This window comes from Ips typographus, linkage group LG2 (genome assembly GCF_016097725.1).
Source record: "Ips typographus isolate SLU linkage group LG2, UJ_Ityp_2.0, whole genome shotgun sequence".
Taxonomy (NCBI): domain Eukaryota; kingdom Metazoa; phylum Arthropoda; class Insecta; order Coleoptera; family Curculionidae; genus Ips; species Ips typographus.
In genome coordinates this window covers 14,500,358-14,515,868 of record NC_138423.1, presented here as the reverse complement: position 1 = coordinate 14,515,868, position 15,511 = coordinate 14,500,358, and the positions used below count along the sequence as shown (strand labels likewise).

Below are 15,511 nucleotides of genomic sequence, written 5' to 3'. Positions count from 1 at the left end.
CAAAGGATAAGCTACTCCACAATTTCGATTGAACTAATTTGAACTTTTCTGTTTTTAGGGAGGTTGTATCACATGTGAGGGTAGAGACGATACTGCCGAGTTTGCAGACATCCGAAGTGCAATGAAAGTTCTTCTATTCTCTGACCAAGAAATTTGGGAAATTATGAGACTACTGGCAGCCTTGCTTCATATAGGCAACATCAAGTACAAAGCGACTGTTGTGGACAATTTGGACGCCACTGAAATCCCCGATCCCACTAATGTACAAAGAGTTGCCAATTTACTTGGTATGTTCTGTTAATTTTGAGTTAGTTTGGTTTTCCTAAGTTGGTTTTCTAGGTGTCCCTCTTCAACCCCTAATCAACGCCCTAACTCGCAAGACTTTGTTCGCGCATGGAGAGACTGTAGTGTCCACATTGTCCAGAGAACAAAGCGTAGATGTTCGTGACGCTTTTGTTAAAGGAATTTACGGTCGTTTGTTTGTGTTCATAGTCAAGAAAATCAACGCAGCTATCTACAGACCGAAGGAACGGCAACGCAGCTCCATTGGTGTTCTGGACATTTTCGGTTTTGAGAACTTCAACCACAACAGTTTCGAGCAGTTTTGCATTAACTACGCCAATGAGAACTTGCAACAATTTTTTGTGCGCCACATATTCAAGCTTGAACAAGAAGAATACAATCTGGAAGGAATCAACTGGCAACACATTGAATTTGTGGACAATCAGGACGCTTTGGATTTGATTGCAATCAAACAATTAAACATTATGGCCTTGATTGATGAGGAGAGCAAATTCCCTAAAGGAACCGATCAGACCATGTTGGCTAAGTTGCACAAACAACACGGAGCCCATAGGAATTACTTGAAGCCCAAATCGGACATCAACACCAGCTTTGGTCTGAACCACTTTGCTGGGGTGGTATTTTACGACACCAGAAGTTTTCTAGAGAAAAATCGAGACACCTTCAGCAACGATTTGCTACAACTGGTCGCAATTAGTGGAAATAAGTTTTTGAAACAACTGTTCCACGACGATATTGGCATGGGATCGGAGACTAGAAAGCGCACTCCGACGTTGTCAACCCAATTCAAACGATCACTAGACTCGCTGATGAAAACTTTATCAAACTGCCAACCGTTTTTCATCAGGTGCATTAAGCCGAATGAGTTGAAGAAACCAATGGCTTTTGATCGGACGTTGTGCTGCAGACAGTTACGATACTCGGGAATGATGGAAACGATTCGTATACGCAGAGCCGGATATCCGATTCGGCACACGTTCAGCGAGTTTGTGGATCGATATCGATTTCTAATTTCCGGGGTACCACCGGCCCACAAGACTGATTGTAGAGCGGCAACTACTCGAATCTGTCAAATAGTATTAGGTAAGTTTATTTTACTGAAGATAAGTAAGAAAACTGAAGTGCCAAACAATGACTTTTGTGCCATATTCCTTAATCATTGTACGATTTTTTTTTTTTTAATTTTCATAAATCCTTATTGCAAGCATCTTATCCAGTTTTCAACCTTGTATGAAATAACAAAATTACCTCAGGAAGTTAATTTTATTTGATAAATTTCAGGAAGATCTGATTACCAACTAGGCAACACTAAAGTATTCCTAAAGGATGCTCACGACTTATTCCTGGAACAGGAACGTGACCGAGTACTCACCAAAAAAATCCTTATTTTACAAAAAAACATCAGAGGTTGGGTGTACCGAAGACGATTTTTGAGGCTCAGAGCCGCCACTATAACAGTCCAAAAGTACTGGAAAGGCTACATTCAAAGAAAACGCTACAAACAAATGAAAGTTGGCTACATGCGACTCCAAGCCCTGATTCGGGCCCGGGTGTTATCGCATCGGTTCAGACATTTAAGGGGGCACATTGTGGGACTCCAGGCCCACTCTAGGGGTTATTTGGTGCGGAGGGAGTACGGGCATAAGATGTGGGCGATAATCAAAATTCAGTCGAACGTTAGACGGATGATTGCGCAAAGGAGGTACCGGAAACTGAAGTTTGAGCATAAGAAGCACGTGGAAGCTTTGAAATTGAAGCAGAAGGAAGAACGGCAGCTTAAAGATGCAGGCAATAAACGTGCTAAAGAAATTGCAGAACAAAACTATAGGTAAGATTCTGATGTAGTAAAATGTAATTTTGTTCTCTATTACATGATCTAAAACATATTTTATATCTTAATGTTTACTTTAGAGAGAGAATATACGAATTGGAGAGAAAAGAAATGGAACTCGAACTGGAAGAACGAAAAAGAGTGGAAATCAAGAAGAACATCATCAATGACGCTGCAAGAAAAGCTGATGAACCCGTCGATGATTCGAAACTGGTTGAAGCTATGTTCGATTTTCTTCCGGATAGTTCTAGTGAAACTCCCGGAACTGGTATTATTCCCCACACATAAAATTATACTTAAACCGTAGTTTATTGAATATCTGAATTTAGGTCGGGAAACTTCAGTATTCAACGATTTACCTGCTCAAACTAGCGACACGGAAATAATCAGCCCTATGCAGACCGTATCGGATGACGAAGAAGATTTAAGCGAGTACAAATTTCAGAAATTCGCTGCCACCTACTTTCAAGGCAACGTTGGACACCAATACTCTAGAAAGCCACTCAAACATCCTCTTTTACCTTTGCACACTCAAGGAGATCAATTGGTGATTATTTTTGTCTGAATTTTTTGAATTGATTGATACGATGATTTGCAGGCTGCTCAAGCACTTTGGGTCACCATACTTCGATTTACCGGTGATTTACCAGAACCTCGATATCACTCAATGGAGAGGGACACCACCTCCGTCATGTCTAAGGTTACAGCCACTTTGGGGAGGAATTTTATCAAGAGTAAAGAGTTTCAGGAGGCTCAGTTGATGGGCTTGGATCCTGACTCTTTTATGAAACAGAAACCTAGGTAAGTTTTTTGGTTTGTTTCATTATTATATCATAATGAGATCCAGTTTTAATTTTGCACCTTCACGCAGATCTTACCTTAGGTGATGGCTACTTGTCACTCCCATTCACCCACACAGCCATTCATTTTGTTAATAACTTTGTGTCATAATAGCTTCAAGTTCGTAATTTGTATGTTTCTGATGATAAAGCTCTTTTGTTTTGTACAATAACTCCTTTATCTTAAGATAACAATATGTGTCTTTAATTGCAGATCTATAAGAAACAAATTGGTTTCATTAACGTTGAAACGTAAAAACAAATTAGGGGAAGATGTGAGACGTAAACTACAAGAAGAAGAGTATACGGCTGATAGTTACCAGTCCTGGTTGGAGTCTCGACCGACCAGTAATTTGGAAAAGTTGCACTTTATCATCGGACATGGTATATTAAGGGCCGAGCTTCGAGATGAGATTTACTGTCAAATTTGCAAGCAACTCTCTAATAACCCGTCTAAATCGTCTCATGCCAGAGGTAAGTCGGTTTTGATGAGATCCTGCATGTTTTTTATCCAATTTTTCAATCAAAATATTGAGTATATTCAACACTCAGGATAATCTGTACCTACTAATTTTTATAAACAGACAGGAGTAAAAAAAGGATTAAAAAAGTCTTTTAATAACAATATATCATCTCTGTTTTTCATATTAACAAAAACTTTATTTTTTAGATAATAAAATGAACATTTATTTAAATGTTTTGAAATGTTTTAAAGAAAATGATATTGACACAGCACAAAGGAAACTTATAAAGATACAATTTTTTAGCTTTTTTAAAATAAAAACATTTTTTTTGTAACTTGTAATTTTTGAAATTATAAATATTACTGCCTTATTCGGTTTCTCGAAAATAACTCAAGTACGAAGCAAAAGTGGTTGTTAAAACGGTGTTGGATAGCCCAAATCTCTAAAACATTTTCCATTTAATCTTTCCAGTAGCTCTTATAATACAAATATAATATACGATACGAATGATTTGAAAGTATCCACTTTCAATTTGTATTGTTTATTTGCCAATTTTGGTCTGAAAGTAGAAACTACTGTGTAAGGAATATCATAACGTACTGTTTTCCAAATAAACACTACATTATGTAACTGACATTATTTGTGAAAGAATATATACAGGGTGGTCCAGTTTTAAATGTCAATAATTCATCACTCGATAACCCAGCAAAAAATAAGTTTATATAAACATACATTATATCATTTTCCTGAAAAATGCTTCTCAAGGAAAATACAGTCCATAAAAATTCAGTTTTAAAAATCGGTTTCTTGTCATAACTGTCAGACCGCTGGAGCAATTTTAATCAAATTTTTAGTTTACCAGTTAATTGAGTTATTACGTTCAAAGACCCAAAACCAACCCAACTTAAAAATTGTCTTGAAAACTGTGAAAATTGACTAAGAAGCTTAAAAAATGTCTTTGTAGCCAGTTTTCATAGTTTCCAGACAAATTGAACGACTTTAGTTTTGAAAATTGACTTATTAACCAATAAATTTACTTTTTAGGAACTATTTAGGAACGTCTCGTATATGCTTGCTACGGGTAGTTATTTGTTACCCTTAAATCTTGTCATCTACGCTGTACTGTTTTGGTGTTGTTGCTATGGTGGCCATTTGTTTCCACATATCACTTAAGCGACAATTTAACAGTGTCAGTCACAAATTTTTAAAAGTGCATTTCGTTATGAACATGTCTGAAGAACTTCCGTCAGATATTGAAGAAGCTGCCGCAAACGTGGTATCTGGCTTGTTGCCTGTCAAGTCAAAGGAGAAATATGAAAAAATGTATCAAAGTTATGTTTAAATTCAATAAACAATTACAGCAGAAATTTTCATTTAAAGTTGTTTTATCGCACTAGTGCGATAAAATCGATTATTATCGCACTAGTGCGGTAAAATCGCTCATTACGTAACTCAAAATGAGCTATGTAATGAATGATTACCATGCTAGGAGTAGATAAACTTTCTTATTCATAACGAACACGGCAGTTTACGTAAATTGGTTGAAGTAACCAAATGTTTCACTGAATTTTTAGTTGTTAGCCTCTAAAGCCATCATAACGAGCTATAATATAATGGATTGGTGACGAACTTTACTCTTTAAACTTAAAAAAATATATATATAAAAGTAACCCAGATGATAGTAATGTAATAACAACTAAAGACAATAACTATTTTACGTTCATCTATCCATAGAGTTCCAGAAAGTAACTGATTCGCTGACTAGATGATCGAAATCTTTGTCAACTCTTCTGGTAACCATATTTCTTTTCCAGGTTGGATTCTTTTATCGTTATGCGTGGGTTGTTTTGCTCCTTCCGAAAAATTCGTAAACTACCTCAGAGCCTTCATCCGCGAAGGTCCACCAGGATACGCGCCCTACTGCGAAGACCGCCTGAAACGAACCTTCAACAACGGCACACGGAACCAGCCGCCCAGTTGGCTAGAGTTGCAGGCGACCAAATCCAAAAAACCCATTATGTTGCCCATCACCTTCATGGACGGCAACACCAAAACGTTGCTGGCCGATTCGGCAACGACGGCTCGGGAACTATGCAATCAATTGTCCGATAAAATCGGCCTTAAGGACCAATTCGGGTTCTCTCTGTACATCGCGTTGTTTGATAAGGTGTCGTCGTTGGGTAGTGGGGGTGATCACGTTATGGATGCGATTTCCCAGTGCGAACAGTACGCCAAAGAGCAAGGTGCTCAGGAACGGAACGCCCCCTGGCGTCTGTTTTTCAGGAAGGAGATTTTCGCGCCCTGGCACGAACCTACCGAAGATCAAGTAGCTACTAATTTGATTTATCAGCAGGTCGTGCGAGGTGTCAAGTTTGGTGAATATAGGTAAGACTTTATTTTGATTGTAGTAATTGTTTTGCTTTTTTGTGGTAGTCCACAAAAGTCTTGCTTACAGAAAACAAGCTAGTGGAGGAAGCAGTAACAAACTGTACTCCTTTAATTACAAATTTGCGCTTGAGGCTCAATCTTGACAGAAAACTTGCCAACCCTAAATTAAGGCAAATCTAATCCTTCTTAGACTGGCTATGAGAAGAATTCAATATTATTTTGAATCACGCCCTTACCCTGTCAAAACCTCTGCTCACTATCTCGTTTTTGATTAGTAACACCAATAGCACATCAAATTCCATTTGATTTTGTCATCACTTTTATTATTGATGTAATTTATTTCCATTATAAAACCATCAGGTTATATGAGAAGGCACTAACAGCGCGATGAAAATATCAATTGCAACCTTTAGGTTCTATAAATGAGTTAAAAGACCTCACAAGCTATAACAGACTGAAAATTACATGCAGATTTACGGACATATTATGCACATTGACGGACAGCAATTCGAGCATATCCTTGATTATATTATTTCCTGTTTTCCTTTTTATTTCGACGTCACATATGAAATACTGTTCTCGCGGAGTGAGTTTACCCGTGCGTCACGAAAGCTACGTCATTTTTAATCATATGAATCGAATCAAGTTTTCGTCAACAAACCTGTTGTGTTCATATTATAGAAAAGGGCGTGTCTAAAGCTTCGTCACGTTTAAAATTTTGCGTGTATTGTCAGTCAGAAAGTAGAGATCTTTGGCTGCAAATTTGCACTAAAACAACCTTATAATACCAAAGCAAATCAAAAATATCTTGACCGAAATAACATTTTTTATTTATGAGAAGTCTCCGTTTAGATCATAGAATTCCCTCTAAATCTGAAACCTAATTTATTTACCAAAATTCGCAGAGATGTATCACCAAAATGTAGTATTTCTTTAACTTTAAGCTCTTGATTTAGATTCTGGATGGTTACATGTTTCTCTAAAATAAATACAACAAATTAAAAATTCAGTAAGACATGAGATGCTGTAGTATCTCATTTTCAGGTTGCAATCCACTTATTTTATTTTAAACCCGCTGGAAAATATTTTAGACGCTTATTTTATTTTTCTATGACTTTATTATTAATATGTTTCAAGAAATTTGTGTGAAAAATCTATAATGCAACCCAAAAATCTCAGTCTTTGGAAACAATGAAATGTTAATAGATGTTTCTTACAAAAGTAGATATATTTTACTATTATTAACATATTATCGTTGTACATATCATATAATGTATTTCGAACATCCATTTTAATGCTTTCAGATAAATCAGTGGTCTTGGCCCGTCGATAACATATCGATTTACGTTTTCTAGGTGAGGAAATCATAAGATTACTTGCCTGTTTTTTCCGAATCGAATAAACAGTTTTGCGGGACATTTTCAAAGCTGCTACAACTTTCTAGTATCAAAAAAATACATCAGTAAGAATATGTAAGGTCTTCAAATTTCTTATTTTCTTCCTGAACAGATGATAAAGCTTCTAAAGTCCTCCATTGGTTTTTTCCAATTCAAAATATTCACAAAGGTTAAGAATTAACTGCTGGGCTTGTCTGTGGAGAATTTTTCCAGGCATTTTCTAAAAAAATACTATAATAGTAAGTAATTCCGAATTTAGGAAAAACCAAATGGCTAAATAAAAACCATAATAGACACTCCCATTTTTTTTCAAAATAGGTTAGTAATTGTGCCAATTTTGGTTAGATCCTGACAGCCGACATAAAAAAAATAAAAATATTAATAATAATATTATGAAAGTACTTACAGAATGTTAAAAGCATAGAAACAATAACTTTTAAAAGAAGTGGTGGTGTGGTAAATAGAAAACTTCATAAATGATTAACAACACGAAGAAACAGAAAAGAATTAATAGTAAAAAAATCAAATAAATTTCGATGGTTGTCAAACTGACAATGACTGAAATAGAAGCGCTAATCAGTAAATGTTTTTTTTTGGAAGACATTCACTTAGATATTTACCCTTTCTGAAAGTGAACAATAGACAAGGATGAAGTCAATAATGCATGTCTATTTCTAAATCACAAGGGGATGACGCACGGGTAAACTCAGTCCGCGAGAACAGTATGTACCTACTTAACATTTGCCAAAAAGTTCTTTCCCACCCTGTACACGTGCCATGTTCTCTGAGCATAGCAAATCTGAAGCCACTATGTTACTCGGTGATTATACTCAAGTTATTAAAGCTGACTGATATAATTTTTGAAAAATCAGTCGTTTAGTGCTAACTATAGCCTGAGTATTTTCTTTGTACCAATTATTACTTAGATATATCTGAAAAATACTATCAAGTTGTCTTCTATTCAAGAAAAAACTTCCGACTGTTTGAACTCTTTTTCCTGTTTTGAAAATTTAATTATTTCTGCTACTAAACTATAATTTTAACAAAAAAAAAATCCATTTTTCAGGTGTGATAAAGAAGAAGATCTGGCAATGATAGCAGCTCAACAATACTACATCGAATACGGCACCGATATGAACGTAGAACGACTATTAACTCTTCTACCCAACTATATCCCCGACTATTGTCTAACCGGTGTAGACAAGGCTGTAGACCGCTGGGCGGCTTTAGTAGTCCAAGCCTACAAAAAAAGTTACTACATCAAAGAAAAAGTAAACATCCTAAGAGTGAAGGAAGACGTAGTCAGCTACGCAAAATTCAAATGGCCGCTACTTTTCTCCAGATTTTATGAGGCTTACAGAAATTCTGGTCCCAATTTACCTAAGAATGATGTGATAATCGCGGTGAATTGGACGGGGGTTTACGTGGTGGATGATCAGGAACAAGTATTGCTTGAGCTATCTTTCCCGGAGATTACTATGGTTTCTAGTCAAAAAACTAACAAAGTGTTTACGCAGACTTTTAGTCTTAATACAGTCAGAGGAGAGGAGTTTACTTTCCAAAGTCCTAACGCTGAAGATATTAGGGATTTAGTCGTTTATTTTTTGGGTAAGTAGTTTTTAGTTTGGTGCATCTAATGTCTTACGTTTCTAATTATTTTTTCAAGAGGGTCTGAAAAAGAGATCAAAGTACGTGATTGCCCTTCAGGACTATAAAGCTCCTGGAGAAGGTTCGAGCTTTTTAACCTTCCAAAAGGGCGATCTGATTGTTTTAGAGGAGGACAGTACTGGTGAAACTGTTTTAAATTCCGGTTGGTGTGTCGGCAGGTAGAATTTTCTTTTTTATGCCTCACTTTATGTTTTAAATAATTGACTTTTTAGATGTGAACGAACTCAAGAAAAAGGCGACTTTCCTGCCGAAACTGTTTACGTACTGCCTTGCATGAGCAAACCCCCCGCTGACATTTTGCAATTATTTTCTGTTGAAGGTATATGCTTAACATTTGTACTATAATTTCAATTGTCTACAGTGGTTTATTTAAGGTGTAAGTGACTACCAAAGACGGCTAAGTCACCATTCGGTGAATGGGGTAGACACCAAAGATAGACCACACACTTTGGTGGAATACGCGATTGACCATTTCCGACCTCCACTTAAGCGGACAGTATCCAAAGCTCTAACTTTGAGCGGGGGCAGACGTAGCGGCATCGACGAGCTTTGGAGACATTCCAGGGATCCAATAAAGCAACCGTTACTGAAGAAATTGTTAATGAAAGAAGAGTTGGCAGGTTAGACACTTTATTTCTGAGATAAATAGAAAATAGTAGAATGCTGAAATTGATAACTTAAGTAATAATTGGTTTTGCTTATATTGTCCAAATTCTTTTCAGAGGAAGCATGCTTTGCTTTTAGTGCAATATTAAAGTACATGGGCGATTTACCGTCAAAACGACCAAGACTAGGCAACGAATACACCGATCACATTTTTGATGGACCACTAAAACACGAAATTCTACGCGATGAAATTTATTGTCAAATTATGAAACAGTTAACGGACAACCGTAACCGAATGTCGGAAGAACGCGGATGGGAATTAATGTGGTTGGCCACTGGTAATAATTCCCTAATATTTAGGTTTGTAGCTCTACATTAATGTTGGTTTAAGGGTTATTCACCTGTTCACAAAACCTGCTCAAAGAACTGACCGCGTTCCTGCGAAGCAGGAGACATCCAATATCTCAGGACTCGTTGCAAAGGTTGCAGAAAACGTTACGAAACGGACAGAGAAAGTATCCTCCTCATCAAGTGGAAGTGGAAGCCATCCAGCACAAAACCACTCAAATATTCCATAAAGTGTATTTCCCTGACGACACTGATGAGGCGTTTGAGGTCGATTCTAGCACGAGAGCTAAAGACTTTTGTCAAAATATTAGTCAAAGATTGGGTCTGAGGTCGAGCGAAGGCTTTAGCTTGTTTGTGAAAATCGCCGATAAGGTAATTAAATTATAACCTAGTCTAATTTAGATCCAGGTATACAGAAAATGTGTTATGGTGTCTACATGTTCGGTATTATCGTTAATCACAGCACTGTTTGTAGTTTGTGATTTTTTTGACCAATCACAAGATACCCACTGTACTGTGAATAACAATAATACTACCAAACAGGTAAATGATAGACAAATGACTGCACAATCAATAATTAAGGGACAAATGTCGTGCTATAGCTTTTGAGTAATTAACGGCCTATACACCATTAGCGGCATGTCCGTCTTCTTTCTACAAATCATTTGCATCATCTTATGATGGTTTTCTTTCTGCTGAACGAATGGATTTATTTGTGATGTTTTGTTTGTCTAGTTCTTCACTAGCTTTTGCTACATCTCTACCAGCCTGTTATCTTTACAGTCTTCAACCAATTTTTCGGTACTCAGATTGAATCTTTTAGCATCCTCAACCACTTCTTCACCTCGAGCATCTTCTTCTTAGGACGCCGTCTCCCTACGAAGATTGGCGATCCAACTGGCTAAAATGGTTCGTGAAACCGCACCCCTGAAGATCTCTATAGATGTACGTCCGCACCATCGACGTACATCCTTTAGCCATGAATTCTGCCGTCTGTCCACAGATCGTTTGCCCTCGATCTTCCCTTCGATAAGGAGCCGGAGGAACTCGTACCGCTCCCCCCTTATAACGTGCTCGATGTATTGGAGCTTTCGCTCTTTGATAGTTGTCAGCAGTAGTTTACCTTTACCTATTCTCCTTAGCACTTCCTCGTTGGTTATCCTGTCTACCCAGGGTATGCGCAGTATACGGCGATACAAGTACATCTCAAAGGCGTCAATGCGGTTCTCTATTGCTTGGCATAATGTCCAACTCTCGGAGCCATAGAGTAGCACTGGGAAGATATAACAGCGCAATATACGTATGCGGAGCTGTAGATTTAGGTCTCTACTAGTGAGGAAGTTCTTCATGGAAATGAATGTCCTTCTGGCCTGTTCTATCCTTGATCTGATTTCCATTTTAGGCTCACTGTTCTCGTTGACAAGGGCTCCTACATATTTAGCGGACGGCACTTGTTCCACAGCCTGGTTGTTAATCTGAAGGATCGCCCGTCTTGGTGCCTTGGAGAACACGACCACCTTGGTCTTGGCAACGTTTATGTGTAGACCATACTGTGTGCTATGTTCAACGATGAAGTCCATCATATTCTGGAGAAGTGGAAGACTGCCGATGTGTGCCGTTGATTTTAACGCCTTCTTTCACACACTTCTCCAGTGCCTCCATCTCGAGCATAACGACTTCTTTCTCATCAGAGGTTGCTGAAAATTCATTATCATGATTATTATCATCTTTAGCTTTATCTTCCGGATAGTCAGGTCAGTTTTCTCGACATCATGACTCCGTTCTCTTCTCCGTTCTTTCTTTTTGTTTTTTGATATCCTCAGCAGCCTTCTTGTTGTCAACTTTTGTTTTTTCCAAGTTTTTAGTATTTATTTAATTTAATTGGTTGGTAAGCAATAAACTAAATTCTAGGTCATATCAGTGCCGGAAGGTGATTTCTTCTTCGATTTCGTGCGACATCTGACCGACTGGATTAGAAAAGCGCGACCGACAAGAGACGGGATTACGCCACAGTTTTCCTATCAAGTGTTCTTCATGAAGAAGTTGTGGACGAACACGGTGCCGGGTAAAGATAGGAACGCGGACCTCATCTTCCATTTCCATCAGGAGTTGCCCAAACTGATTCGCGGCTATCACAAGTGCAGCAAAGAAGAGGCGATCAAATTGGCCGCGCTGGTTTACCGGGTGCGATTTGGAGAGAGCAAACAAGAATTGCAAGCAATTCCGTAAGTTTTGTTTTTCTTTGATTATTATAAGTTAATTTAATACAAAAGCTGAGAATATTTAAGGCTTAACACGAAGAAGAACTAGTGAAATTTTGCTTCATTATTTTTACTTAATTAAATGTTTGGTTTGTGACAAGCTCTACAGAGGCTTCTACAACAGTCTTATTAAACCTTTTTGCCAGAGGCTCCTATAGGACTATTTTGAAGTGCTACTGAGAACTTTCTGAAAAGTTCCAGAGCTTTCGACAACTGTTAAACTTTCCCAGAACAGTTTTAAATTGTCAAAGGCCTCTAGGAGTATTTTGAGAGATCCATAAACCTTTAAATGGTATTGAGAACCTTGTAAAAATTGCCAGAAACTTCTACTAGTGTCTTAAACCTACCTAGAGTTATTTTAAATTGTCAGAGGCCTCTAGAACCTTTTTGAATATGCCAAAACCCTCGAAAGGCTACTGAGAACTTTCTGAAAAGATCCATAGCTCTCTAGAACGGTGTTAAACTTGCTCAGAACTGTTCTAAATTGCCAAAGGCTTCTGAATCCATTTTCAAAGTTTCTCTAAATGCTATTAAAATCCTTCCAAAAAGTGCTAGAGGCTTCTACAACTGTCTTATTAAACCTTTTTGTCAGAGGCCTCTATAGGACTATTTTCCAGTTTAAGTTCCAGAGCTCTCGACAACTGTTAAACTTTCCCAGAACAGTTTTAAATTGTCAAATGCTTCTAGGAGTATTTTGAGACTTATAAACCTCTAAATGGTATTGAGAATCTTGTAGAAATTGCCAGAAACTTCTACTAGTGTCTTAAACCTACCTAGAGTTATTTTAAATGGGGTCATCAACCAATTTTTTTTTATTTTGTTAATCGATAGCGCTTCAAAAAATATTTAACACGTATTTTTTGTTTTCGGCTTTAGAAGCATTTAAACCTAAGAAAAATGACAATAAAAATTTTATTTAGTTGTTTCACCCTATATACGTTGTATCCCGTTTGACGTCATAAGGGGACTAGTTTTTGACGTAAAACGGTGTTCGCTGTTTCTTTTCAGCTTAGCGATCCTCGAGCGAAATAGAGTATATGAACGTACGTCGGATATTAGCAGTCGCCAGTCGACAATGAAAGCACTGAACACTGATACTACTGACAGTTGACACAGTTCTCTCTTTCTCTCTCAGATTTCCTTCCTTCAAATTAAATGCGAGTTGTAACTTGTAACACCGGCAATACACAATGTGCTTATGAATGTAGAATTCCACCTACGTTAGCATATTGAATTGTCCCCTACATACGTCACGCACAGGGGTGTGCCAAACTCAATTTAGTATTTATTCACTTTTTTATAAAAAAACTAATGGCGTAAAGTTTAAAATTATCAGTTAAAACAAATTTTTAAACAGGAAACTTTACAATATTATTGTTTTGAACGGAAAATTGGACTATAGTTGATGACCCCATTCTCAGAGGCCTCTAGAACCTTTTTGAATGTACCCTCGAAAGGGTACTGAGAACTTTCTGAAAAGATCCAGAGCTCTCTAGAACGGTCTTAAACTTGCTCAGAACTGTTCTAAATTGCCAAAAGCTTCTGAATCAATTTTGAAAGTTTCTCTAAATGCTATTAAAATCCTTCCAAAAAGTGCCAGAAGCTTCTACAGCTGTCTTATTAAACCTTTTTTCTTTGGCACATAGGACTAATGTGCCAAAGATTCAACTTCAAGAAGACAAGTGTCTTAAACCTTCCTAGAGTTGTTTTAAATTGGCAGAAGCTTTCAGGATCATTTTAAATGTTCCAAAAAGCTCTAAATGCTACTGAATCGTGTAAAAAGTGCCAGCTTCTATAAGTCTCTTAAACCTACCGATTATTTTAAATTATCAGAGTTCTCTAGAACCTTTTTAAAAGTGCCAAAGACGTTTGAATGCTACTGAGAACTTCCTGAAAAGTTCCAGAGCTCTCTACAACTATTTAAAACTTTCCCTGAACTGTTTTAAATTGCCAGAGGCCACTTTAAAAGTTCCATAAAGCTCTAAATGCCAATGAGAACCTTATAAAAAGTGCCAGAAGTACTCCAAACCTTGTATAAGAATTGTTTAAAACTGTCAGAGGCCCCTAAATACTACTGAAAATCTTGTAAATATTGCCAAAGGCCTATATAGGGTCATGTTGAAATTTGCCAAAGGCCTATACAAGTGTTCTAAGGGCTATTTGCGCTAATATATTTAAAGGCACTCTAGGCTAAGTTTCTATTTGACATTTTGCATATGACTCGTCTGAACAGTCTTAAGTCAGCTTAAGTGGGACCTAGAGCGTGTTTAAAATCATTTTGACAATCAAAAAATATCACATTTGATCAGTTAGTGATTGTAACGCAATAGTCAGAAGTCACTGCATAATCGACTATACCTAGTGGTTATTTGGCTATCACTTGGAATCTCACTTAATGTTTTTATCAAATCAAAGTTCTTATAATTTTGTGAAAACTTTTATTCCTATTTTATTATTTTCAAACCAATAACCTTGAAGTCAACTTGATAAACGGTTCTTTAACTACTCATACAAATATAACTGACTTAAGTCCGGAGAACGAGCTGGTCATAGAATAGCTTCTCAACTGCCAATCCGTTTTCTCAAAAACACGTTATTTAAGAAATTGGTAGCAATTTGAGCGTTCTGGGGAAAGGCGCTGTTCGATTAGACATTGATAATCGCTCTATTAAAGGAACATCTTCAATAAATTCCGGCAAAGAATTTCGTAAAAAATCACTTTTTTGAGACACACACATATTGAAAATTAGGTAGTTAATATATCCTTTTTCATCTTCAATCAAAATTGTCACAGTCTGACAAGTATCGAATTAACTATTTACTTCTTAAAATTTGATATTCAAATCATTATAATTCAAACAACACCTTAATTATATTCTAGACAAATGCTTCGTGAACTGATTCCTTCTGACCTGGTGAAAATCCAGTCTGCCAACGATTGGAAACGAGCTATCGTAGCCGCCTACAACCAGGATGCTGGGATGACTCCTGATGATGCCAAAATCGCCTTCCTGAAAGTGGTGTACCGTTGGCCCACCTTCGGATCGGCTTTCTTCGAAGTGAAACAAACAACCGATCCAAATTATCCGGAAATGTTACTCATAGCCATCAATAAACACGGTGTGAGCTTAATTCATCCACAATCAAAGGTAGGATTTTCATTATTTATTATTGTCATTAGACGGTCTGCGATATAATTATTATGAGATGCAATTACTGCTGTTTTGTAAAAGTCATTCTATTATTACTGCATACTTCATGTTAATATTTAGTATATTCCCACGAAAAGTAATTAATAAGGTTCCGGTCATTATTTCTTCCTTATTTTGCATTACAACGTAATTTGTTGTTTTTTTTAATTAATCGTAATTAGGGCTTACCTAACTAGGTACAGGGTGTCCCACAA

General features: G+C 37.1%; 1 protein-coding gene across 1 annotated transcript in view; it reads left to right on the top strand.

Moving 5' to 3' along the window:
• ck (unconventional myosin-VIIa ck) overlaps window positions 1-15,511 on the top strand; it is a 39,603-nt gene that overhangs the window by 21,514 nt on the left and 2,578 nt on the right. Inside the window, exons 6-21 of the mRNA XM_081996184.1 lie at window positions 59-287; window positions 340-1,386; window positions 1,585-2,131; window positions 2,215-2,402; window positions 2,464-2,681; window positions 2,733-2,935; window positions 3,188-3,447; window positions 5,252-5,822; window positions 8,289-8,830; window positions 8,889-9,048; window positions 9,103-9,209; window positions 9,265-9,510; window positions 9,613-9,834; window positions 9,888-10,216; window positions 11,756-12,069; window positions 14,987-15,254. Of these exons, the coding sequence (XP_081852310.1) occupies window positions 59-287; window positions 340-1,386; window positions 1,585-2,131; window positions 2,215-2,402; window positions 2,464-2,681; window positions 2,733-2,935; window positions 3,188-3,447; window positions 5,252-5,822; window positions 8,289-8,830; window positions 8,889-9,048; window positions 9,103-9,209; window positions 9,265-9,510; window positions 9,613-9,834; window positions 9,888-10,216; window positions 11,756-12,069; window positions 14,987-15,254 (5,451 nt within the window). The remainder of the gene's footprint in view (window positions 1-58; window positions 288-339; window positions 1,387-1,584; window positions 2,132-2,214; window positions 2,403-2,463; window positions 2,682-2,732; window positions 2,936-3,187; window positions 3,448-5,251; window positions 5,823-8,288; window positions 8,831-8,888; window positions 9,049-9,102; window positions 9,210-9,264; window positions 9,511-9,612; window positions 9,835-9,887; window positions 10,217-11,755; window positions 12,070-14,986; window positions 15,255-15,511) is intronic.